The following is a 24,008-nucleotide window of genomic DNA, read 5'->3' as shown; positions in this document are numbered from 1 at the left end:
AACAAAATGCCTATTAAGATATCATAGCTCTAATCCTAACCCAAACCTAAACTCTAAAATGAGAGCACAGTGATTGGTTGATAAGAATATTGTTCCAGGAACCACAAAGGTTGTTGTTCCATGTCCTGCTTGTGCAAGCTGGCTACTTAATTGTTAATAGTCGGCTTGCGATCACCCAGGAATAGATTAGATTTAGATTAGATTCAACTTTATTGTCATTGTGCAAAATAAAAGTACAGAGTCAATGAAATGCAGTTAGCATCTAACCAGAAGTGCAAATAGCAATATGTATATATAGTATGTATATATATTTATAGAAATATGCAAGTATATACAATATGGGTTTTTTGAGTGCAAAGTTATGAGGTAGAGAAGCAGAGACCAGCTCAATGCAAATGTCTATAATAAAGTACAAGGTGCAAATGAAGAAGCATAAACTGAAGGTGCATTGTACAGAATGAGGTATAAATATGTAAATGTGTAAATATATGTATATGGCCGGTGGCCATAACAGTGCAAGCAGCATCAGGAGGTAGACGTTATGTGCAAGAAATGTGCAAGGGAATGATAATAAAAATTAAATAAATAAATATATATATAAATTAATAAAAGAAAAATACAAATATGTAGTTCGGGTGGGATGTAGTGTTCAGCGCCTGAGTTTAGATTTCAGTAGGCTGACAGCTGAGGGAAAGAAAATGTTCCCGAGTCTGCTGGTGCGACAGCGAAGACTCCTATAGCGTCTCCCAGATGGGAGAGGAGTAAACAGACTGTGGTTGGGGTGAGAGGTGTCTTTGTTAATGCAAATGTGAATGTCATTGATGGAGGGTAGCTGGACACCAGTGATGTATTTGGCAGTTTTCACCACCCTGGACACCACAGAGTAACTAAGGGTTAACCACGATATGGAGGGTTACTATAGAAGTAAAAATCACATTCATTTTCTCCATTGGGAAATTGATTTTGAGTGATAGCTGATAAACCTTTAAAGTCAGACCTACCATGAGCTCTAAGGTTGTTAATCATTTACATTTATACATTTGGCAGACGCTTTTATCCAAAGCGACTACACTTATTACAGGGACAATCCCCCAGAGCAACCTGGAGTTAAGTGCCTTGCTCAAGGGCACAATGGTGGTGGCCATGGGGTTCGAACCAGTGACCTTCTGATTAACAGCCCTGTGCTTTAGCCACTAAGCCACTAAGCATTTAAAAAAACATGTTTAATAGCATATTTCCTGGTGAAGAACTAGACTACCCATGAGAAACACTCCAAGCATCGTGGCCATCACAGCGCGCCATATGTGCCCAGCAGCGACCACCTACTTCCATATATATATATATATATATGAATTTTTTTGCTTCAAATCAAAGTTTGTAATGTTGTGATTGATTTGGGTCATGGCTTAGAACTCTCTTATGAAGAATATTATGAAAACCCAATAAACAAATTAATGGGAAAAATACTTCCGGCACCACAATGGTTGAAAATGTGGGCTGTCACTATTGTGCTCTATATACAGCACATTTTTTGTGTATTGGTGCAAAATTGCCTCTTAACCTCAGAAAGTCAAAAATCCTGTTGAATTGCAAGTTTTTTTTGTTGTAGTTGATTTTCTCACCTTTTCTCTCCAATTTGGAATGCCCAATTCCCAATGCGCTATATGTCCTCGTGGTGACGTAGTGACTCGGCTAAATCCGGTGGCGGAGGATGAATCTCAGTTGCCGGGTCTGAGACTGTCAATCTGCACATCTTATCACATGGCTTGTTGAGTATGTTACCGCAGAGACGTAGCACGTGTGGAGGCCCACGCTATTCTCCGTGGCATCCATGCACAACTCACCACGTGCCCCACCGAGAGCAAGAACCACACATTATAGAGACCAAGAGGAGGTTACCCCATGTGACTCTACCCTCTGGGCCAATTTGGTTGCTTAGGAGACCTTGCTGGAGTCACTCAGCACGCCCTGGATTCGAACTTGCTACTTCAGGGGTGGTAGTCAGCGTCAATACTCACTGAGCTACCAAGGCCTCTCTGGTTAAAGTTTTTAAAGTATTTAAAGTTTCCTCAGTGAATGATTACAATAAAAACAGTTTGGCAAACTGCTTACAAACCTTAATTAGCAATTTTTCAGTAGATGACCTCCCTAGTTAATGATTGCCAAATTAAATGTCCACCCGCCATCTCTGTAGTTGACTCCAAGCTTCATTTTCATCATCCTCCATATAAAGGAAATAAACTGTCACTTAATCTGGTCACTTAACCTACCTTTGCAGATGGCTGTTACAATCGCTGAAATTTGATCTGAAGTCTAATTAAATGCTTTGATTTTGACCCAAGCAATTGTTAACTTGGATATTTTGTCTCAAAGTCCTCCAGAAATCCTATATGTACTTTGTTTGTACATTGTGCTTTGTGGACTTACTTAGCTCGTTTCTTCATTTCTAGCCCCTAACCGTCCTCCTGGTAATGTCTCATGGAAGGTCGATGGTTCTTTGGTTACTGTGAGATGGGATCATGTTAAATCCCTGGACAATGAGTCTGCTGTGTTGGGCTACAAAGTGAGTGACATACACTACGGTTGCATGTATGTTTGTGTTGGGTCATCTGTCTGGATGTCATCAGAATATTTGCTCAGATTCAGTCATTTTAATCAAAGACGAAATATATAATTTTATACCTCTGAGGTAAGTACTTAATAAATGGGCAGCCACGTGAGAAGGACACACATGTGTTGTCGCTATTGTGGTAAATTATCACACCAACTATAATTTGTGCCCTTTAACAAAATATGAAACAGAAACTTTTAAACCTCTAAAAACAGGTAATATCATGTGTTTATCTCATATCTGATCTGCTGCAGAATTTAGGTCATCTTTTGTCAAGATAGCATGTCAGAAAAAGATGATAATAAAATTTTGCTCTTGATTCTCAGGTAGATTCTCTTTTATCATTCTTGATATCTACATAATCTTTTGACACAGTCACAGAAACTTTGTGACATAGAAATTGATCAAATACGCAACAAGATCTTTTTTGAAAGGTAAGAAAGGGAAATTGAAAGGTATTTCAAGAGGCATAATGAAAAAAAATGGTTCACAATACATTCCAAAACCTTCAAAAAATTGCTTTGTCGTGCAAAATTGTTTTCAATAATTGTTCCCAAAATTATTTCAATTCCTCTTGCCATATTGTTAGCTGTGAATTTCTATACTGTAATAAGTGGTAAACTGCTATTGTTACCTTTAAGGGTTAGTTCACCTACAAATTTAAATTCTGCATCATTTACTCACCCTAATGTCATTCCAAACCCATATGACTTTTTAGGTAGATTTTAGGCAGTATGTCACTATTGACTTTCATAGTATGAAAACAACTGCAATGAATCTGAAGGGTGACTGAGAATAACAAAAGTAACCTAAAAAAAACTTGTGTTTCAGTGTATTACCATTAATTAACAATTACTATGCTACCTGGAGAGTTTCATCCTCAGCATATTTATAACACAGTTAATATATATATATATATATATATATATATATATATATATATATATATATATATATATATATATATATATTAGTTTTGCAAGACTGTTTTTATATTATTTTGCTAGGTCCTATACAAGCATGAAGGAAAGTCTGCTTTGAAGATACTGGAGAAAGGCAAAACATCCATCAGTCTCCCGCTACCGAAAGACAGTGATTATGTGGTTCTCGAGATCCGCTCTTGGGGAGATGGTGGAGACGGAGCAGCCCATGAGACCATTGTGTCTCGAGACTCAGGTATATGATACTTGGAAAGCAGCACTACTTTAGGAAGTACTGCTTTCCAAGAAAACATAGGCTTGGCATGTTAACGGAACTCTAGTACTAGTATTAAGTACTAAATAAAGGAAGATTTCACCCCAAAATTTGAATTCTCTCATCATTTACTCACCAGTAATCCATCACAAACTCCTATGGCTTTCTTCCATGGAACTCAAAGAAAAATATTTTTGATGGAGGTATGATAAGAATATATCCATACAATGCAAGCCAATGGGGTCCAACAATTCCAAGCTCCAAAATGGCAGCATAAAAGTAATTCATATGACTCCAGTCGTTTAATCCATGTCTTGTGAAGCGATATAATCATTATTGAGAGAGAAACAGGACAAAATGTATGTTTTTTTTTACATGATTTGAAGCTTGATTACACTTCCTCAAATGTAAAGTTTGGACCCCATTGACTTGCATTGTATCAATACGTTAACCTCATATCTCCATAACAATATCTTCATTTGTGTTCCATGGTAGAAATGTAGTCATATGAGTTTGAGAAGGCATAAGTGTGAGTTAATGATTAGAAAATTAATATTTTTGGGTGAACTATCCCCTTTAAATCTTTTGTCTGTTTCATCCACAGGAACTGGAATGATGGTCCAGAACACAGCTGCAACTTTTGAGCCCCTCTCCGCATCAATTCTGGGGTTGTCTGCACTCATTCTCATTGGCTTGTTAGGACTGTGATTTAAGCCAATGATTAGGCATTTCCCAAAAATGTTACAGATAATTGAGCAGGTTTTCCTCAAAAGAGGCCGGGCTGTGGGTGGTGGGATTTTTTGATGAAAGGGATTTTAATGGTTGAGTAGTGAAACAAGAGTTAAAGTCATTCAATTCTTTTGTATAAAAAGGCTTTTTTACAAGGATGACTGGTTGTTGTAGAATACAAGGGAGTCTTTGAGACATTTTGATTGTGTTATAAGTTTAATCACAAGAAGCTTGCCTTATGGAAACTCAAATTTGAGCAATGGTTATGTCAGGAATCGGTTAGTTGCCACTTCTTGAACACAGACAAACAAAATGGTCAAGATTTGATTTCTCTAATTGGTGTAAATACAGGTGAATTGGTGAAATTTCCATACTGGACAAAAACGCAAATATCCTTTTTTTTACTACGTTGTTGCTACTTCATGGCAGTATGTGGACTGCAAAATGATCCAAATGAATGTTTACTTTTTTATTGTTTTATTTATAATTTTTTGTGATTGTATGTAATGTAATTGGAGGCAAGAGCTGACCATTATTTTTATTAATAATGTTTTATATCTGTGTAGACCTCAGAATGATTGTAGCATTCTGCCTATCCCTTATTGTTCTACTTTTTAAAGATGAATAAGGCGGTACAACAGAAGCTGATAAAGGAGGCTTGGCTTGCCAAAGTTATCACTCTGTGTTATCTAAATCATTATTATTGCCATTTGTATATTTCTCAAGTGTTACATAAATATGACGTTCATGGGTTGTGATTTACTTTCTTGGCACAAATTTCACATTAATACAGCATACAACTGGACATTGAACAAAGCTGAAGATAACATTCATGGACATCCAAGTTAATCATAATCCTATTATACTGTATAATAAGGTTTTGGTTGCTTCCTACAAGGTACATGTGAAGCCATTTGTTGTCTGAAAACCAAAATGCAGGGATGCAAACTACTCGCTTTTCAGCTATAGTCACCTTTTTTGAAGGTGATTTGCCCAGGTTTGGTTACATTTCTACATTAGACACTTAAAAAAAGCTTTAAATACTACATAAAAAAAGCTTACAATACAACACACAAATCAACTGAAAATATATATCTGGGACACCTGCTATGACTTTCTAACCTTTTTCAGTTTGCATCCCTGAATATATACTGTATACAGTGTCCTGACCAATTCTCTTATATTACCGAATTACAAATGGTGAAATAAAATTTTATTCTGATTGATATTTAATTTTAAAACACTGAAAATCAAAATAAATTATTGTAAGGTGACATAGATTTTTTTGTTGGAAAATATTTTTATGAAAAATAAAAAAATGAAATATCTTGCTTGCATAAGTATTCAATCCCGACACATTAATATTTGGTCAAGCCACCTTTTGCTGCAATAACGGCTTTAAGTCTTTTGGGTTACATATGTACCAGCTTTGCACACAGTGACAAAGTGAATTTGGCCCATTCTTCTCTGCAGATTTGGCAAATTGTTCAGGTTGGTTGGTGAAGCTTGTGGACTGCAATTTTCAAATAATGCCACAGATTCTCAACAGGACTGAGATCAGGACTTTGACTGGGTCACTGTAGGATATTTATCTTTTTGTTCTTGAGCCACTCCAATGTTGCTTTGGCCTTGTGCTTGGGATCATTTGGGGGAATTTCCTCCCAAGCTTAGCAGACTGAAGCAGGTTCTCTTGCAGTATTTCCTTATATTTTGCTCCATCCATTCTTCCTTCAATCCTAACAAGATTCCCAGTCCCTGCTGATGAGAAGCATCCCCACAGTATGATGATGCCACCACCATACTTCACTGTAAGGATGGTGTGTCTTGAGGCATAGGAAGTGTTAGGTGTGGCACACACATAGCACCTTGAGTTTTGGCCAAAAAGCTCTATCTTGGTCTTATCTGACCTCAGAAAACTTCTCCCACTTCACAGCTGGGTCACTCACATGCTTTCTGGTAAACTCCAGATGTGCTTTCAGATGGTACTTTTTGAGTAACAGCTTCTTTCTTTCCACCCTCCCATACAGGCCAGAATTATGCAGTGCTCTTGATATGGTTGACTGGTGCACTATTAATCCATTCCCAGCCACTGAACTCTGTAGTTCCTTCAAAGTGATTGTTGGCCTCTCTGTGGCTTCTCTCACAAGTCTCCTTTTTGTTAATGTGTTGAGTTTTGAGGGATGCCTTTTCTTGGCAGTGCCTGGGTGGTGTGGTGCAGCTTCCACTTCCTGATTATTGTTCCAACTGTGCTCACTGGTATATCCAAACATTTGGATAGTATTTGTACCCTTTCCCTAATCTATGCATTTTCATTACTTTATCTCTAACTTCTGTAGAATACTCTTTGGTCTTCATTTTCCTTCAGAATCTCAGCCTGACCAATGATCCTTCAACAATGGGGTATTTATCCAGAAAATGGTAAAGTAATTGTGTCCTCATTAGGGCAATTTCTTTCATCGGTGTAACCTGGCAGCTTCCACAGCAGAGGGGTTGAATACTTATGCAAGCAAAATATTTTTTTTTTATTTTTTATTTTTATTTCCCAACATAAAACCTATGTCACCTAACAAAATTGATTCTGAGTTCCAGTGTTTTAAAATAAAATATCAAACAGAATGAAATTTCATTGCACCATTTGTAATTCAGTAATAGGAGATCATTGATCAAAAATTGAAATTTTATTTCAATACAGTGGCAAAAAACTTATAAAAAATATTTGTACATCCATCTAATGTCCCTTTTTTATCTGTAATAATACTGACTTTCAGAGGCTCCTTCAATTCAAGAAGGTAAAATTAAACACTATAAATGTTTGTTCCCTATCTGTCACTCCCTATAGTGTCGATGTAGTGACACTAGGGGTCACTCTTTGGAGCCCCAAACACCTCTGACGTTTTAAGAAAAGGCTAATGAAAATTGCAGAGTGGAATTTGCATGCCACTCCCCCAGACATACGGGTATAAAAGGAGCTGGTGTGCAAACACTCATTCAGATTTTCAATTCGGAGACGAACGGTGTTGTTGCATTCCACTGCCAATCCATTCACCTCTGCAAGAGAAAGCAAAGAGTGAAGTTCCGGTTATGTGCTGTTTTCTGTATATCCTGGTTGCGGTCGTTATCTCTTTCCGCTTCTGACAGTCACAATCGCTGCCTTATATGTCTGGGCACCAGACATGCTGAGACAGCGCTTGTGGATGGTTCATGTCTGCACTGCGAGAACATGACCATGGCCAGATGAATCCCCACAGACCTCCCATTCCCCTGCACGCTCGTGTGCCCTGGTTGAGTTCTGGATGAGCCAGGCGGCCCGCCTCAGAGTGGGTTCGACCTCTCATTCGCCTATGGGCGACGAAGGTCACAGTGCGGGCTCTCGGGTAGGCGATACTCATGTTGGTGGTCTAGGAGCGCCACCCATGGCTCAACCTGCTTGAGATTAGGCATGCAGACAAGGTTCACTTCCTTGACACCCCCATTTCCCAGGCTGGCCTTTTCAGCGACACTGTTGAAGACGTCACACGGCAGTTTTCGACGGTAAAGCAGCAGGCCGAGGCCATTCAGCACATCTTGCCCGGGCATGGTTCAAGATCACTCACCCCATCTGCCTGCCACCAAGTTGATCCCCCCCGTCTCACGGTCCGTGACCAAGAACCCTAGGAAGGCTTTTAAGCACCCCTGAGATGGGCGACCTGGAGGTGAGGAGACTTTTTTTGTTGAGTTCGCCACACCCAAGGGGCTGCGGTACCCACATTTTCAAAAACAAAGAGTGCTTCCCTCACTTTATGCCTTCGGATGTAATTTTTAAGACAGCCATGCACCGAGCATTCGCTACGCCGCAAGACCCGTTCCGCAGGTACTTCAGCAGTGGTTTTCCCCTTAGTGCCTCGCCCGGAGTTTGAAGGCGTGGTTAACGCTCTCCAACCCGTCGCGATGGCTGGCTAGGATGATCCGACTCGGATATGCAATTCAGTTCGCCAGGCACAGGTTCAACGGTGGTGAGGCACAGGTAGACCTGTTTGCCTCCTGGGAATCCTCCGCTGTGGTATTCCCTATCCGAGGCCCCCCTCGGCATGGACGCATTGGCACACAGCTGTCCCCGGGGTCTGTGCAAGTATACGTTTCCCCCAGTGAGCCTACTTGCACAGACGTTGTGCAAGGTCAGGGAGGACGAGGAACAGGTCTTGTTGGTTGCACCCTACTGGCCCACCTAGACATGGTTCCCCGAAAATTGGTTCTAGCAAATCCCCTGAGGAAGGACCTTCTTTGGCCCTTGGACGGGATATGGAAGATCTTAGTGGTCTACCACCCACACTTCTACCAAGCAACTGTACGGCTTGAAGTGGCGCCTATTCACAAATTGGTGTTCTTCCCGAGGCGAAGACCCACAGAGTTGTGCAGTCAGATCGGTGCTTTCCCTTCTGCAGGAGAGGTTGGAGGGGTGGCTATCCCCCTCCACCTTGAAGGTGTATGTAGCCGCTATAGTGGCACACCATGATGCGGTGGACGGTAAGTATTTGGGGAAGCACGACCTGATCATCAGGTTCCTTAGAGGCGCCAGGAGGTTGAATCTACCTAGGCCACACCTCGTTCCCTCATAGGACCACTCTCGAGCCCATTTCGAGCCCTTAGAGTCAGTTGAGCTTAAAGCCCTCTACTTGAAGATGGCCCTCCTGACTCCTCCATCAAAAGGGTTGGGGACCTGCAAGCATTCTCTGTCAGCAACACGTGCCTAGAATTCAGTCCAGCGTACTCTCACGTGATCCTGAGACCCCGGCCGGGCTATCTGCACAAGGTTCCCACTAACCCCCTTTAAAGATTAGGTGGTGAACCTGCAAGAGCTAACCTGGGAGGAGGCAGACCCAGCCTTGTCATTGCTGTGTCCGGTACATGCTTTGCACATCTATTTGGACCACACAGAGGGCTTTAGGCACACCAAGCAGCTCTTTGTCTGTTTTGGGGGACAGCAGAATGGGGACGCTGTCCCAAACAGAGGATTGCCCACTGGATTGTGGATGCCATTGCTTTGGCATACCAAGCCCAGGGTGTGACGTCCCCTTTGGGACTATGAGCGCAAATTACCAGGAGCGTAGCCTCCTCCTGGGCCTTGGCCAATGGAGCCTCTCTAACAGACATCTGTAGAGCAGCAGGCTGGGCAATACCCAATACCTTTGCAAGATTTTATAATCTACGGGTTGAGCCAGTTTCGTCCAGTGTGTTGGTAGGTACAAACAGGTAAGGATGCGTTTTTTTATTTAGGCAAGTTTGAGGGCAGCTACGGCTAAATGTGTTATCATTTTTACACTGTATGTTACTTTCAAGGGAAAAGGTCTCGTGGTTTGAATAAGTTGTTACTGTAAATATTGCAATTTTACTTTGACAGAACACTAATACTGTATGTGTAAGAATTGTTTGATTTGAGCTGCATAATCACTCATAAACACATCATCTGCAGCACATTCTGTAACATTATTATCCAATAATTCCTTCCATATTTTGTCCACATGATTTTAACTGTAAAATATGCTTCATGATCACTCATTTGCATTTAGAACAGTGTTATTCAAAAGCTGTCATTCATAAACAGCATCATCAATAGTTTAGTGGTTCTAGAACCAAACACTGGTAGCAGCAGAGTAAATGATACATGTGAGAATGTAGAAGCACTCAAAGTCATGCTAGGATTACGAAACCAAAACTACTGTACTGTTTGTTTTGTTCTCATGCTTACATGCATTTTGTAATCAGATTATGTGTGCACTATGTATAATTCAAATGGCTTTCTTTTATACCACCTTTTCCTGAATTCATTCTGCTGTTTCACGTTGTGTACACTTCAAGAGCTCCATTTCCAGGCTTTGCTCGAAACTCAAAATCGATAGCCATTAAAACTGGACTCAGATCGGTAATGTCTCATTTTACATTATAAAGAATGGCTTTATGTAAGATTGCAGATTGCTACCTTGAAGGTCACTCAGGTTGTGATGTCAACAAGTTGTCTCTTTGAACTACAGTGTACCCCAGTTGTTGTAAAGGCTGAGCCTGTCCACTGTGGACTAAATGTGAATAATGCAGCATTTGTAAATATTCTTCAATAAAAAAAATAAAAAAACATTTGATTGCATTTGAGGAAACAATAGTTGCCCGATAATAATTGCTGCATTTTTTGCACACATAAATGCAGAAACGTACGTGCTCCCTAAAATACACCATGTATATATTTTATGTATAGGCCTAAAGAATCATGTAAATTGTCTATAAACAATGGACATACTGTAGGTGTAATCATTCACAATATACAAATACCTCCACATGTATGTTTAGGCCTATATTGACAAGCTGTCACGTTCCTTTGTTGTCTACCCTAGGTTCTCTGTTTCACCCATCACGTTTATGTCATGTTTCCGTGTGGTCTGCTCCGTGTTTTCCATTTCACCCGTCACCGATCCGTTCCATGTCACGTTTTCCTTGTTGTCAGCCCTGAGTCTCACTGTCCGTGTAAAAAACTACATTTCCCACTATCTCCGGCACTCATCTCTGCCAGCACTCATCATTGTTCTCACCTGTGTCTCGTTTAGTCTTTATTGTGTCTTTGTGTATTTAAACCCTGTTGTTTTCCTTTTCCCTTGTCGTTCGTTGTATGGTTATATGTCGTGCCTTAGCCCTTGTTACCTGCCCTTTGTGTTTGTTCTCCCAGCCGTGTGTCATTTCGTGTTTTAGTTTGATTTTCCCATTGTGGACTTTTCTTTGCTCCTGTGTTTCATTTTGTGTTTGAGTTTAGTTTGCCCATCGTGGTCTCTTCCTTTGTTCCTGTGTTTTCCTGATTATTGTTTACAAATAAACCGCGCTTGGATCCAACCCCTTGTCTGCTTCCTCAAGTCATGACAGAACGAACGACCCACCAATGGATCCAGCGGTCCAGCAGGCTAACTACCGGCTGCTCAGCCTGAGGCAAGAAGGCCGACCTATAGAGGACCACGTCCGTGACTTCATTGAACTGGCGAGTGTCGCGGACTTCCCTGAATCCTCTCTTGTGGCCTTCTTCAGGGGTAATCTGGACGGTTCGCTGAAGGAGCGGCTGCCACAAGCGACGCGTGGCTGGACTCTCCACGACTTCCTGGTGGCGACCCTACTGGTGTGCGACTCACCGCTCTCTGTGGGCGTTGCTGTGAAGGACCCTAACTCACCATCCACAATGGAGTCTCTTCAGCCACCCCCGGCGCCCCCTATAACACCAGCCCCACCTGTCAGCGAACCGACCCCCACGCCAGTTGCGCTCCCAGAACCCACACTGTCCACTTCGTCTGCCCGGAGGAGGGAGAGAAGACGGGCTTCTGCCTCCCGGTACACGTCTGTCCCGGTCAGCGAGCCTGAGCCCTCGTCAGCCACGGTCAGCGAGCCAGAGCCATTAGCTCCAGATGTCAGTAAGCCAGCGCCTGTAGCCTCGACCGTCCCTGAGCCAGCGCCTGTAGCCTCGACCGTCCCTGAGCCAGCGCCTGTAGCCTCGACCGTCCCTGAGCCAGCGCCTGTAGCCTCGACCGTCCCTGAGCCAGCGCCTGTAGCCTCGACCGTCCCTGAGCCAGCGCCTGTAGCCTCGACCGTCCCTGAGCCAGCGCCTGTAGCCTCGACCGTCCCTGAGCCAGCGCCTGTAGCCTCGACCGTCCCTGAGCCAGCGCCAGCAGCCTCGACCGTCCAAGGGCCAGCGCCAGCAGCCTCGACCGTCCAAGGGCCAGCGCCAACAGCCATGACCGTCCCAGGGCCAGCGCCAACAGCCATGACCGTCCCAGGGCCAGCGCCAGTAGCCAGGACCGTCCAAGAGCCAGCGCCTCTCGAGCCTCCTAGGGCTCCGCCTCTCAAGTCTCTCGAGTCTTCCAGGGCTCCTCCTCCCGAGCCTTCCAGGGCTCTGCCTCTCAAGTCTCTCGAGTCTTCCAGGGCTCCGCCTCTCGAGCCTTCCAGGGCTCCGCCCCTCAAGCCTCTCGAGCCTTCCAGGGCTCCACCCCTCAAGCCTCTCGAGTCTTCCAGGGCTCCGCCTCTCAAGTCTCTCGAGCCTCCCAGGGCCCTGCCTCTCGAGCCTCCCAGGGCCCCGCCTTTCAAGTCACTCGAGCCTCCCAGGGCCCCGCCTCTCAAGCCTCTCGAGCCTCCCAGGGCCCCGCCTCTCAAGCCTCTCGAGCCTCCCAGGGCCCCGCCTCTCAAGCCTCTCGAGCCTCCCAGGGCCCCGCCTCTCAAGCCTCTCGAGCCTCCCAGGGCCCCGCCTCTCAAGCCTCTCGAGCCTTCCAGGGCTCCGCCTCTCGAGCCACCCAGGGCTCCGCCCCCAAGCCACCAAGGGCTCCACCTCTCAAGCCTCTCGAGCCTTCCAGGTCTCCGCCTCTCAAGCCTCCTACGGCGCCACCTTCCTCGGCCCCGCCTCCTGAGCCTTCCTCGGCTCAGCCTCCAGAGCCTCCCACGGCTCCGCCTCCTGGGCCTCCCGAGCCATCCTCTGCTCCGCCTTCCTCAACCCCATCTCCTAGGCCTTCCTCGGCTCCGCCTCCTGAAGTACCCTTAGCTCCGCCTCCAGAGCCTCCTACGGCTCCGCCTCCAGAGCCTCCTACGGCTCTGCTCACAGAGACTCCAGAGCCTTCTAGAGCTCCGCCTCCCGAGCCTCCTACGGCTCTGCCCCCAGAGACTCCAGAGCCTGACAGGTCTTCGCCTCTGAAACCTCCCACGGCGCCACCTCCCTTGGCTCCGCCTCCAGAGCCTTCCAGGTCTCCGCCCCTAAAGCCTCTTACGGCGCCACCTTCCTCGGCTCCACCTCCTGGGCCTCCCGAGCCATCCTCGGCTCCGCCTCCCTCAGCTCCGCCTCTGGAGCCTCCAGAGCCTCCCTCAGCTCCGCCTCCTGAGCTTCCAGAGCCTCCCTCAGCTTCGTCTCCAGAGCCCCTCTCAGCTCCGCCTCCGGGACCTGTCCCTGTCTGATGCCCTCCTCCCAGGCCCCCTGAACCGGCCCTTGCCTTGTGGCCAGCTCCCAGACCACCTAAACTTGTCCCTGTTCGGTCGATACCTCCCTGGTCTCCTAAGCCTATCCCTACCCTGTGGACGCCCCCCAGGCCACCTGACCCGGTTCCCTTCACACATCTCCTTGGACTGCCTTCTTGCCCTCTGTGCCCCCGTGGACTGCCGAATTGCCCCTTGTGCCCCCGTGGACTGCCTAATTGCCCCTTTTTCCCCCATGGACTGCCTAATTGTTCCATGTGCCTCCTTAGTCTGTCTCTGTGTCCCTTGTGCCTCCTTAGTCTGTCTTTGTGTCCCTTGTGGCCCCTTTGGTCTGTCTGTTTTCCCCCTTGCCTAGCCCCCCTCTCCTTGAACATTTGCTTATTTTTTCTATTGTTTCTTCTTAGGACCGTCTGGAATCCGGTCCTTTTGAGGGGGGGCTATGTCACGTTCCTGTGTTGTCTACCCTAGGTTCTCTGTTTCACCCATCACGTTTATGTCATGTTTCCGTGTGGTCTGCTCCGTGTTTTCCGTTTCACCCGTCACCGATCCGTTCCATGTCACGTTTTCCCTGTTGTCCACCCTGAGTCTCACTGTCTGTGTAAAAAAACTACATTTCCCACTATCCCCGGCACTCATCTCTGCCAGCACTCATCATTGTTCTCACCTGTGTCTCGTTTAGTCTTTATTGTGTCTTTGTGTATTTAAACCCTGTTGTTTTCCTTTTCCCTTGTCGTTTGTTGTATGGTTGTATGTCATGAATGGTTTCTTGTCGTGCCTTAGCCCTTGTTACCTGCCCTTCGTGTTTGTTCTCCCAGCCGTGTGTCATTTCGTGTTTAGTTTGATTTTCCCATTGTGGACTTTTCTTTGCTCCTGTGTTTCATTTTGTGTTTGAGTTTAGTTTGCCCATCGTGGTCTCTTCCTTTGTTCCTGTGTTTTCCTGATTATTGTTTACAAATAAACCGCGCTTGGATTCAACCCCTTGTCTGCTTCCTCAAGTCATTACACAAGCAAAGATTCTAGAGTCATACTGTATACACACATTCTTACTTAAAATTATACAATATGTATGCACTTGTTTTTGTGCTGTATTTTAATTTTGTTTCTGTGCGACTCTTCAGGTAAAAGCATTTTTATTTTTTTGCCCCAATGTTTTAGGCAGTTTTACTTTTAATGACATGTTATCCCTAATACAATTAATATAAAACTAAATCTGATGAACTTTTCCCCCGATTTATTGATTTTTGATTGCTGAGCACGTTGATTGCATATTTTAATCTTCTATAAAATTGTGGATATTACATTTTGTGGTGATAAAAAAAAAAAAATAATAATTAATAACTTCAAAGGTAATCACGCCATACAGTAATGTGCCAGTTATATGACTAGTTATTAAATTATTGCCCAAATATGATGAAGCCAGCACTTATCGCTTGTACTTTGGAACTATTAATAATGTATAAATATGCATGAGCATTAACAGCTTTCACCAAACAGCTCCTTCTCAGTGCAGCTGACACAGGTAAAGAGAAAAGCTTTTCACTTTTTCAATGTTTAATTGTTACTTTAATCATTGTAATAGTTTGTAATAGTAAATTATGTTCATATGGTTTTGCACACAAATCATTTTAGCTTTTATCAACTATGACAGTTCCACTGTGCAAAATGTGCTATTGCAGGCTAGTAAATTCTTTTTTAATTTGATGTATAGTTTATTTCATTTTTTTCCAGCTCGAATTCTGAAGAATACTTGTTTGGCATCAACATCAAAATGACTAAATTAACCCTTTTAGCAGGTACATTCCATACTTATATTAAATTACGTTGTATTTTACTATGAACAGTTTACTTTATACTTAACTATGTTGTCTTTTGTGTAGGGCTTGGACTCTTGCTAACACTTCAGATTGGTGAGAATCACTTATGAATACATTTTTCATTACACTAAAACTCTTTCACTGATGCTTTGTCGAAAATAAAAAAAATAAAATGTTTATGGGTTATGAACTATTGCTAATATCAGAATTTCTTATAGTGGCCTCTACAAAGCTGGTGTGCTACATGACCAACTGGGCCCAATACAGACCTGGCAATGGAAAGTTCACCCCGGAGAATGTTGATCCCTTCCTCTGCACTCATGTCATCTATTCTCTGGCCACCATCAGCCCCAAAAATGAGATCACGACCGTAGAATATGATGATGAAATCATGTACAAGTCACTAAACGACTTGAAAAATGTGTACGTAAAGGCTGTTTCTTTAGTAAATAAACAAGCTTTACAGTGCATTGTAATTATGAACATGATTTAACTAACATGAATCAAGGTTTTAAAGCTTTTGGTGGTCCATGAATCAAGTTCAAGTCTTTGAGCATTTATATTTGAATCTAATTTCTAGAAATCCTCAATTGAAGACGATGCTGTCTGTTGGAGGTACAGTCGACGGCATTAGCCCGTAAGTGATACACAGTTTACATCATGTGCATGTCCTAAAACGTGAAACATATGACATACAGTGTATACATATCCACATTCTCACTATAATAATAACTGTAATATTGTGCACTTTTGATTGTTCTCTATTGACAAAAATGGAACATGATTAGTTCAGGGGGAAAAAGTGTGCTATGTCAGACTGGGCTGAAAGAAAATAGCTTGAAAGTCCTAGGAGCAGTTATAGTCAGAATTGTTCAATGAAAGTTTATGGGAATTTTGGATTTTTGGGTAATCCGATCAGCTAGAAAAGATACACTGAAACAACCCGAATTAGAATAGGCTGAATGCTGAATAATTATGAGGTGTATGTGCTGTTGCTTGAAAGCTCTAGGAGGGGTTAGAGTCTCTTACAATTTGGTCTTGGCCAGGTTAGGGATTTCGAAAACACTCTAATCCAAATTTGTACAATAACAGTATGTTGGCTTTGTATGTCAATAAAATAAATGGATATACTGATAATTACAAAACTGCTTCATATTTTGGTTTATATACGTAATCCAGGCTTCCTCTGCCAACACATTTAACATGAGTTACTCTGCCACTCTTTGCACTCCAGATTTATTCAAATGGTGTCGACTCCAGAAACCCGTAAGACTTTTATCCGTTCTGCAATGTTATTCCTGCGTGCCCACAACTTTGATGGTTTGGACATTGACTGGGAATACCCTGCCCACAACGGCAGCCCACCTGAGGACAAGGAGAGGTTTACTACATTCATCAAGGTGAGTTGGCTATAAATGTTAATAAATGTTAATTATTTTGTTCGCTTGCATTAAAGATATATTTCACCCCAAATAATTCTGTCATCATTTACTCAACCTTGTGTTGTTCCAAACCGTATGACTTACTTTCTTCCATGGAACACAAAAGATGTGAGACTAAGCAGAATAATGGATTTTTTTCTCATACAATGTAAGTGAATGGAGACCGAGGCTAAAATTCTGTCATACTGGTTTGGAACAACATGAGGTTGAGTAAATGATGACAGAAGTTTCCTGTTTTTGGGTGAACTGTCTCATTCTGTCTCTGCAATTTGACTGTTTGTGTTTACTTTCTATGACTTTGGGACTGACTTTGTCTCTTCTGTGTGAAAATCCACAGGAATTGAGGCTAGCAATTGAGCAGGAGGCCGGAGACGTGAAGAAAACACCATTTGTGCTGTCATGCAGAGTTGCCGCCTTTACGTCCACTATTGAAAAAGCTTATGAGGTCGCTGCAGTTTCAGGGTAAGTTTGCTACAACTGAGGTCCATCAAGTTCTATCAAGCTAAAATAAGGTGAAAGCACATATAAAACTTCCTCAATCTTCCCGTCATTATAGTCTGCTGGACTTCTTGAGCATCATGACCCATGAATACCACGGCCATTGGGATCCAGTGACAGGACACAACAGCCCCCTCTACCGGAGCTCCTTTGACAGTGATGTTGACATGAACATTGTAAGTGTGACATCCATAAATTCACATTCAAAATCTAAAATAGTGTCCCATGTAAAATCTTCTACTCTCTTCATTAGGACGCCTCTGTGAAATACTGGCTGAACGGTGGCGCTCCGGCTGATAGAGTGCTCGTTGGCTTCCCCACATACGGACCGGACATTCACGCTCAAAACTGCAGAAACAGGTCTCGGTGCCCCAGCCAATGGCCCTGCTGGTGCTGGACCCTACACACGTGATGCAGGATACTGGTCCTATTATGAGGTTTTAACATGTTAAATCACACTTATTTAGTTAGTCCCAAAAGTATCTGAAAATATATGATCAGTGGTTCTCAACTTGTTTGGACCAACAACAAAGACAACAAGTGTCGACCCAGAACTGCACCAGAATTAACAAAATACATATGCATAATTATTAACATGACATCGTCTTCCATATGACTCGCATCAACACTGCCAAATACACTGTTGGATGTATACGATTACTAAGTAATTAGTTAATGTAATCTAATTACTTTTTATTCAAGAAAAAGAAATGTAATGCATTACAATTGAAATTCTATTAATCAGATTACAGTTACTGATTTTCAATTAAAGTAATTACTTTTAAGTACATGAATTGTGCTAAAGTAACATGTATAACACATTTAAAATATTAATTCATATTTATGTCTGCTCGATAGTGTGTCTGTGACAGCTGAAGGGTGTGCGACAATCAATGAGGAAATTCAGACATTTTGAATTTGAGGGGAAAACCAAAAACATTTCTAGGAAAAGTGATTTAGAAAGTAATAATTAGTAATGCAATTACTTTTTACATTAAGTAATCAGAAAAGTAACCTGATGGATTGCTTTTTTTTGAGTAATTTACCCAACACTGATCAGGATTGAAGCATCTCTGCAATGTTCTAGGATGGATAGTTTATGGTTATACAAATTAAACCTAAAAATAACCATAGGAGAACGTTCTGTTTAAGTTGCCAATGACATTTCGAGGCGTCTGCCAATGATTTCCAGACAATTTGCATATATGAAAAGTCAGTCTTTTTAATGTCACAGGTTTTTACCTCACTAATGTTGTCTTTTAAATTACAAAGAAACAAAAACTGTCACAGTTCTTGAAAATAATGTTTCATAATTTACTTTATACGTAAATGTTAACCTATTGTTTGCAAAAATCCAGAGACCGCAGTTGTTATAACTAAAGTAAAATCAGCAAGAACATCCTAATACCTTTACGTACACGATTCCTCTTATTACTTTTTACAACAAATGTACTGTTTTAAAGCAATTGCCAGGACTTATTTCTTTTTCTGAATACAGATTTTCAGTGATTAATATGCACCTCTGCCTCCATCTCTATGTGAAAGCCGCTTAGCACATGGAGCAAACACTATGCCAAATATTATATTAGTATTAGCCATATTACCATTGACAAATACATTTGCAACAAAATACAATAAAAAGTTTGGTTTGATGCTCAGTCTATGATGTCAACAACAAAAGTTCTCTCTACCTTGTAAACCTATTTATTTCGCTGTCCAAACTATGCACAGTTATGTGGTAAATTGCATTTAAAAATTAACATTTAGCATTGTTTTTCCCTGCTATCTGTGACCTATTCAAAACATGACCCACCAGCCGAGAACCACTTTATTCATATCACATTAAGTGTATCAGTTCACCAAATCTAGGTCCAATGCATTTTGAAGTTTGACTTTGCAAGATGTGTCGGAACAACACAAAGATTATGGAATGTTTTGTGGTCCACAGATCTGCCCCATGGAATCAAGTGCCACATTGGGATGGATTGAGGAGCAGAAGGTGCCCTATGCAGTTCAAGGAGATGCTTGGGTGGGCTATGACAACCGTGAAAGCTTTGCTGCTAAGGTAATTGAATGTCTGTCTGTCAAATATGCAGAAAAATGTAAGACAATGCAAGGTTTGACCTCCGTCCCCTTATTCTGACTACTCTTCTGTGACATTTACTTAAACAGGTGCAGTGGCTTAACTCCATGAACTTGGGTGGAGCCTCGGTGTACACCTTAGATTTGGATGATTTTGCTGGCCGTTTCTGTGATCAAGGAGCTTACCCTCTTGTCAACCATCTGCGCAACTCATTAGGTTAATAAACACTTTGAAAGGATTATCATGTTATGATGCAGAAAATTTCATACAAGCCATGCTTGTGTAAATAATGCAGTCTTAAATTAATTTTGTCCTTTCTATTTTCACAGGTTTTCCTCCCAAACCCACCACTACACCAGGACCTACCACAACCGCCGACCCCCTCAGCTCCTTTTGTGCTGCTAAACCAGATGGTTTGTACCCCAACCCTGCTGATGAGACCACTTACTTCCATTGCTTCCGTGGAAACACGTACCTGCAGAAATGCCAGCCTGGTCTGGTCTTTGTTGATTCTTGTAAATGTTGTGACTGGCCTTAAGCGGTCAAGAATTCCCTTGTTGTAAAATGATGTCCTCTTATTCCTTTCATTTTCAATAGAAATATTTACGTCTTCTTCTACACAAAGCTGCTCTTCTAAAGAATAAAACAACGCTAAAGACAGACCTTTTTTATGAATAATCTCATGAAACTGTGCAATTTTGCTCCTGTTATTCATATTAAGATAATAAACATTCTTACCATGAAAACTTTGCCATTTTTGTTTGAATTCTTAATGGTTCTTAACACTGCTTTCAACACATTGACTCATGACTGTCGACTCTGCTCTCATTTTACTAACAATCTGGCAACCATCAGCAATGATAACCTACTGTACAGGTAGCAATTAGTAGAACTTTTGACACCATGCATGAAAGAAACAAAAAAAAAATGCTGCATTTAAAGGTTGTGTGAAGGTGTGTTTAAAATGTGTAATAAAAGTGCTAGACTTTAGGCATTGAAAGTGTCAATTCAAACTGCTTACATGTCGGTGTTACAAATGGTGTGGAAGCAGGACAAGACAGACGAGAGGTGTGGATCCAAACGCGGTTTTATTAAATAAGAGGAACGCAAAACACTGGAACAAAATAAACGGTACACAACGGGAAAAGTAACTCAAACACAAACTAACACACGGGTGAAAAGAACACTAACACTGGTACATAACATACAACGATCGACAAACAAACAGAGGAAAGGCAGGGTTTAAATACACAAAAAGGAACAAACAAGGGAATGAGGGACACCTGGAGGAAACAATCAAGGGAACACCAATCATAAAAATGAACTACAAAGGACTACAGAAAACCAAACAGGAAACAGGAACTAAACTAAACTTCAACATAAAAGCATAAAACAAAAGACAACAGTGAACATGACAGAATCCCCCCTCAAAGGATCGGATTCCAGACGATCCTAAAGCAAAAACCAAAAGACAAAAACCCACAAAAACAACATGAGGACACCAGGGGCAAACAGACAGTCCAAGAGGGCACAAGGGGCAGACAGACAGACCAGGGGGGCACAAGGGCAGTCCAATGGGGCACAAGGGGCAGGGGGTAGTCCAGGAGGGCACAGAGGGCAGGCAGGAAGTCCAAGGGGCAGGGACAGGTTTAGGAGGCCAGGAAGGTGGCCACAGGGCAAGGACCGATCTGGGTGGCCTGGGAGTGGCCACTGGGGAAGCGGGTGGAGCCGTGTGATGCGGGGCCAAGGAGGGCTTCTGAGGCGGAGCAATCGAAGACTTGGGTGGCGGTGCCGAAGGAGGCGTGAGGCAGGGCCGCAGGAGACCCTGGGGGAGCCGAGGAAGACTCAGGAGGCGGAGCCGAGGGAGGCGAGGGCATAGAAGGCTCAGAAAGCGGAGCTGAGGGAGGCTTCAGAGGCGGAGCGGAGGGAGCTACTGGAGGCGGAGTCGGGAAAGGCTCAGGAGGCGGAGCCGAAGAGGGCTATGGCGAAGGAGGCTCAGAAGGCGGGGCTGAGGGAGGCTTCGTTGGCGGAGCGGAGTGAGCCACTGGAGGCGGAGTCGGAAGGGGCTCAGGAGGCGGAGCCGAGGGAGGCTCAGGAGGCTCGAGAGGCCGAGCCCTGGAAGGCTCGAGAGGCTTGAGGGGCGGAGCCCTGGAAGGCTCGAGGCGGAGCCCTGGGAGGCTCGAGAGGCTCCAGGGGCGGAGCACTGGGAGGCTCGAGAGGAGGAGCCCTGGAGGACTCGGGGGGGCACTGGCTCTTGGACGGGCACGACCACTGGCGCTGGCTCAGGGACGGTCGGAGGCTACAGGCGCTGGCTCAGGGACGGTCGGAGGCTACAGGCGCTGGCTGGTTGACCGTGGTATGCGCGAGCTTGGGCTCAGGCTCGCAGACCGGGGCAGGTGTGGGCTCGCAGACCGGGGCAGGCGTGGGCTCAGGCTCGCAGACCGGGGCAGGCGTGGGCTCAGGCGTGGGCTCAGGCTCGCAGACCGGGGCAGGCGTGGGCTTGGAGGCAGAAGCCTGTCTTCTCTTCCTCCTCCGGGCAGACGAGGTTGACCATGTGGGTTCTGGGGAAGTGATTGACTCGCTGACAGGTGGAGCTGGTGTGACAGGGAGCGCCAGGGATGGCTGAAGGGTCTCCACTGTGGGTGGTGAGGTAGGGTCCTCCTCAGCAACGCCCACAGTGAGTGGTGAGCCGCACACCAGTAAGGTCTCCTCAAGGAAGTCGCAGAGAGTCCAGCCGCACGTGTCCTGTGGCAACCGCTCCTTCAAGGAAGCGTTCAAATTACCCCTGAAGAAGGCCACCAGGGTTGAGCCCGGGAAGTCCTAGACGCTCGCCAGCTCGAGGAAAACGCTAATGTGGTCTTCAATCAGACGGTCTTCTTGTCTTAGGCTGAGTAGGAGAAAGTTAGCCCGTTGAACCGCTGGATCCATAGTGTGGTCGATGGTTCTGTTACGAATGGTGAGGAAGCAGGACAAGACAGACAATAGGTGCGGATCCAAACTCGGTTTTATTAAATAATAAGAGGAACACAAAACACTGGAACAAAATAAACGGTCCACGATTGGAAAAGTAACACAAACACAAACACAAACACAAACACAAACACAAACACAAACACAAACTAACACATGGGTGAAAAGAACACTAACACTGGAACATAACATACAACGATCGACAAACAAACAGCGGAAAGGCAGGGTTTAAATACACAAAGGAACAAACAAGGGAATGAGGGACACCTGGAGGAAACAATCAAGGGAACACCAATCATAAAAATGAACTACAAAGGACTACAGAAAACCAAACAGGAAACAGGAACTAAACTAAACTTCAACATAAAAGCATAAAACAAAAGACAACAGTGAACATGACAGAATCCCCCCTCAAAGGATCGGATTCCAGACGATCCTAAAGCAAAAACCAAAAGACAAAAACCCACAAAAACAACATGAGGACACCAGGGGCAAACAGACAGTCCAAGAGGGCACAAGGGGCAGACAGACAGACCAGGGGGGCACAAGGGCAGTCCAATGGGGCACAAGGGGCAGGGGGTAGTCCAGGAGGGCACAGAGGGCAGGCAGGAAGTCCAAGGGGCAGGGACAGGTTTAGGAGGCCAGGAAGGTGGCCACAGGGCAAGGACCGATCTGGGTGGCCTGGGAGTGGCCACTGGGGAAGCGGGTGGAGCCGTGTGATGCGGGGCCAAGGAGGGCTTCTGAGGCGGAGCAATCGAAGACTTGGGTGGCGGTGCCGAAGGAGGCGTGAGGCAGGGCCGCAGGAGACCCTGGGGGAGCCGAGGAAGACTCAGGAGGCGGAGCCGAGGGAGGCGAGGGCATAGAAGGCTCAGAAAGCGGAGCTGAGGGAGGCTTCAGAGGCGGAGCGGAGGGAGCTACTGGAGGCGGAGTCGGGAAAGGCTCAGGAGGCGGAGCCGAAGAGGGCTATGGCGAAGGAGGCTCAGAAGGCGGGGCTGAGGGAGGCTTCGTTGGCGGAGCGGAGTGAGCCACTGGAGGCGGAGTCGGAAGGGGCTCAGGAGGCGGAGCCGAGGGAGGCTCAGGAGGCTCGAGAGGCCGAGCCCTGGAAGGCTCGAGAGGCTTGAGGGCGGAGCCCTGGAAGGCTCGAGGCGGAGCCCTGGGAGGCTCGAGAGGCTCCAGGGGCGGAGCACTGGGAGGCTCGAGAGGAGGAGCCCTGGAGGACTCGGGGGCACTGGCTCTTGGATCGGGCACGACCACTGGCGCTGGCTCAGGGACGGTCGGAGGCTACAGGCGCTGGCTCAGGGACGGTCGGAGGCTACAGGCGCTGGCTGGTTGACCGTGGTATGCGCTGAGCTTGGGCTCAGGCTCGCAGACCGGGGCAGGTGTGGGCTCGCAGACCGGGGCAGGCGTGGGCTCAGGCTCGCAGACCGGGGCAGGCGTGGGCTCAGGCGTGGGCTCAGGCTCGCAGACCGGGGCAGGCGTGGGCTTGGAGGCAGAAGCCTGTCTTCTCTTCCTCCTCCGGGCAGACGAGGTTGACCATGTGGGTTCTGGGGAAGTGATTGACTCAGCTGACAGGTGGAGCTGGTGTGACAGGGAGCGCCAGGGATGGCTGAAGGGTCTCCACTGTGGGTGGTGAGGTAGGGTCCTCCTCAGCAACGCCCACAGTGAGTGGTGAGCCGCACACCAGTAAGGTCTCCTCAAGGAAGTCG

The 24,008-nt window shown here is 44.9% G+C and overlaps 1 protein-coding gene and 1 pseudogene across 1 annotated transcript in view; both read left to right on the top strand.

Moving 5' to 3' along the window:
• The window catches only part of LOC127626361 (contactin-2-like), a 54,919-nt gene extending 44,322 nt beyond the window's left edge, over positions 1-10,597 (top strand). The window contains exons 21-23 of the mRNA XM_052102098.1: positions 2,451-2,563; positions 3,619-3,787; positions 4,410-10,597. Coding sequence (XP_051958058.1) covers positions 2,451-2,563; positions 3,619-3,787; positions 4,410-4,513 — 386 coding nt within the window. The 3' untranslated portion in view covers positions 4,514-10,597. The remainder of the gene's footprint in view (positions 1-2,450; positions 2,564-3,618; positions 3,788-4,409) is intronic.
• Positions 10,598-14,992: 4,395 nt separating this feature from the next.
• Positions 14,993-20,045, top strand: LOC127625943 (acidic mammalian chitinase-like; annotated as a pseudogene).
• The last annotated feature ends 3,963 nt before the right edge of the window (positions 20,046-24,008 follow it).

This window comes from Xyrauchen texanus, chromosome 32 (genome assembly GCF_025860055.1).
Source record: "Xyrauchen texanus isolate HMW12.3.18 chromosome 32, RBS_HiC_50CHRs, whole genome shotgun sequence".
Lineage (NCBI taxonomy): Eukaryota > Metazoa > Chordata > Actinopteri > Cypriniformes > Catostomidae > Xyrauchen > Xyrauchen texanus.
This window is presented reverse-complemented; position numbering and strand designations above follow the sequence as displayed.